Source organism: Merops nubicus, unplaced genomic scaffold (genome assembly GCF_000691845.1).
Source record: "Merops nubicus isolate BGI_N331 unplaced genomic scaffold, ASM69184v1 scaffold36717, whole genome shotgun sequence".
In the NCBI taxonomy this organism is placed as follows: domain Eukaryota; kingdom Metazoa; phylum Chordata; class Aves; order Coraciiformes; family Meropidae; genus Merops; species Merops nubicus.
Genome location: NW_008619141.1, coordinates 9,100 through 11,062, shown reverse-complemented (window position 1 = coordinate 11,062; position 1,963 = coordinate 9,100). Strand labels below are relative to the sequence as shown.

At 46.8% G+C, this 1,963-nt stretch overlaps 1 protein-coding gene across 1 annotated transcript in view; it reads left to right on the top strand.

Annotated features, from left to right (window-relative positions):
• Nucleotides 1-917: 917 nt before the first annotated feature.
• The window catches only part of DEAF1 (DEAF1 transcription factor), a gene marked incomplete at both ends in the record, with an annotated part of 7,574 nt that continues 6,528 nt past the window's right edge, over nt 918-1,963 (top strand). The window contains 2 exons of the mRNA XM_008943682.1: nt 918-1,015; nt 1,412-1,541. Of these exons, the coding sequence (XP_008941930.1) occupies nt 918-1,015; nt 1,412-1,541 (228 nt within the window). The remainder of the gene's footprint in view (nt 1,016-1,411; nt 1,542-1,963) is intronic.

The following is a 1,963-nucleotide window of genomic DNA, read 5'->3' as shown; positions in this document are numbered from 1 at the left end:
CAGCCCCGAGCCGGGGTCACGACGTCGCACCTCCACACTTGTCCACCGCACCATGTGAGGCCAGAGGAGCGGGAGCTGCTGTGTGCAGCCTCAACTCGCTGTGTGCCCCTGTCCCCACAGCAGAGTGCCCGAGACATGCCCTGAAGGCACGCTCTGATCCCAGGGCACCTCCTGCCTCCATCGGTGTCTCAGCGTGAGCTCCAGGGGTGGTTTTTCACCTTCACCCCGTGTGTGGCACTGAAACTCCCTGGGCTTAGCTCTTGCCTCTTGTGTGGCACTGAAACCTCCTAGGTTTAGTTTTTACCCATGTAAGGCACCAAACCCCCCTGGTTTTAGCTCTTACCCCATGTGTGGCACCAGTCCCCCCTGGATTTAGCTCTTACCCATATGTGGCACCAAAGCCCCCTGGTTTTATCTCTTACCCATGTCTGGAACCAAAGCCCCCTGGTTTTACCTAGGCAGATAGATACACTACACATGAGAGAAGCATTTTGCTGTGAGTATGGACAGTTTTTAACTGGACCAAGCATACAGGTAACAGCACCCTAAAATTACCATGAAAATTATGGTAGAGAAAGAGTCAGTCATTATCTTGATGGTTGCCAGTCACCCTTCTTACTAGAAAGCATCCCAGTTTGGGGCTTTTTCAGTTCAAATGCAACATTAATTTTTTCCTTAGTTCATCCCATGCTGATAACTCCTGTTACAGTCTCAAGGAGCTTAAAGCAGGTTCAGCCCAAAGCTCAACAGAAATCAGACTGATTGTGTTTATAACAACTTCAAGGTGCCATGAAAAAGAAAATTAACTTTGAGTAGGAAGGAAGAAGGCATTGCAGCTCCATTTTTTGATGTTTAGCTGTTTCTCCAGGTCTCTGGATGCAGCAGGGTGTTGACTTGGTGTCTGTTTTACCTTTCAGAAGTCACCACAGTGACCGTAGCCAACGTTGGTGCCTCTGCAGACAACGTTTTCACCACGTCCGTGGCAAACGCAGCTTCAATTTCAGGCCACGTGCTGGTAAGTCTGCCCTCTCTCTGAGGGCCTTGGCAAGGTCCCATCTACTTTTTTAGAGGAAATGAAGAGCTTGGTTTGTTTTCTAGCTGTAGGAAGGTCAAAGATAAGTTTTCATTGCAGTACACAGGCTTTAAACCACAAAACCATTAGTGGGGGGTTGTAGAGTTTTTTCTTTATTACTTGGAGAGTTGTTTTTTTTTTATCTTTCCACCCCAATATACTCATCCTGTACTAGAACTGATGAGCTGTAACATGTAAACTTTGGGTTTGCTTGGCTGAAACCTCAAAACCTGCTCAAACAACTGCCACACTGATTGGTGGGTTAGGGTAGCTGGGGGAAGGTTAAGGGGGAATTGGTGTTTTAACTCTCTCAATTTAAACTCTTTATTTCTTTTGTAGTCTGGGAGAACAGCCCTCCAGATTGGGGACAGCTTGAATCCTGAGAAAGCCACTCTCATAGTGGTTCACACAGATGGCAGCATTGTAGAAACCACGGGGCTGAAGGGCCCAGCAGCACCTCTCACACCAGGTATAAAGAATCTGTTCCTGACGTGTCTTTCTCCCCGAGGGGTTGCTGCTTCTCCCTTTTAATTGTGTTTTGTAGGGCTATATTTTTTTTCTAGGACTAATATTATGTTCCCAATGTTATGCAGCTGCCCTGTGAGGCTTGTTTGCCCCCTCTTCACACAGGACTTCTTGTATTCCTTGGGAGCAGAGGAACATTTACCTTTTTTATTCCTCTCAGAAATTTATTTAGTTTTTTTTTTATTCTTTGCCTTAACCCTTGCAAAATAAGCTGCTTGAAGAGCATTGCCCTGCTGCTGGGCTGCCACACACCTCTCTATACCTGTACAGCCATCCCCCCCTCAATTTTAACATTGATAATAAAAATGGGTGGCCTCGTTCTGCAGGTGGGCTCTTTTGGAAGGCTCGATGGTTGCAGTTTGATCT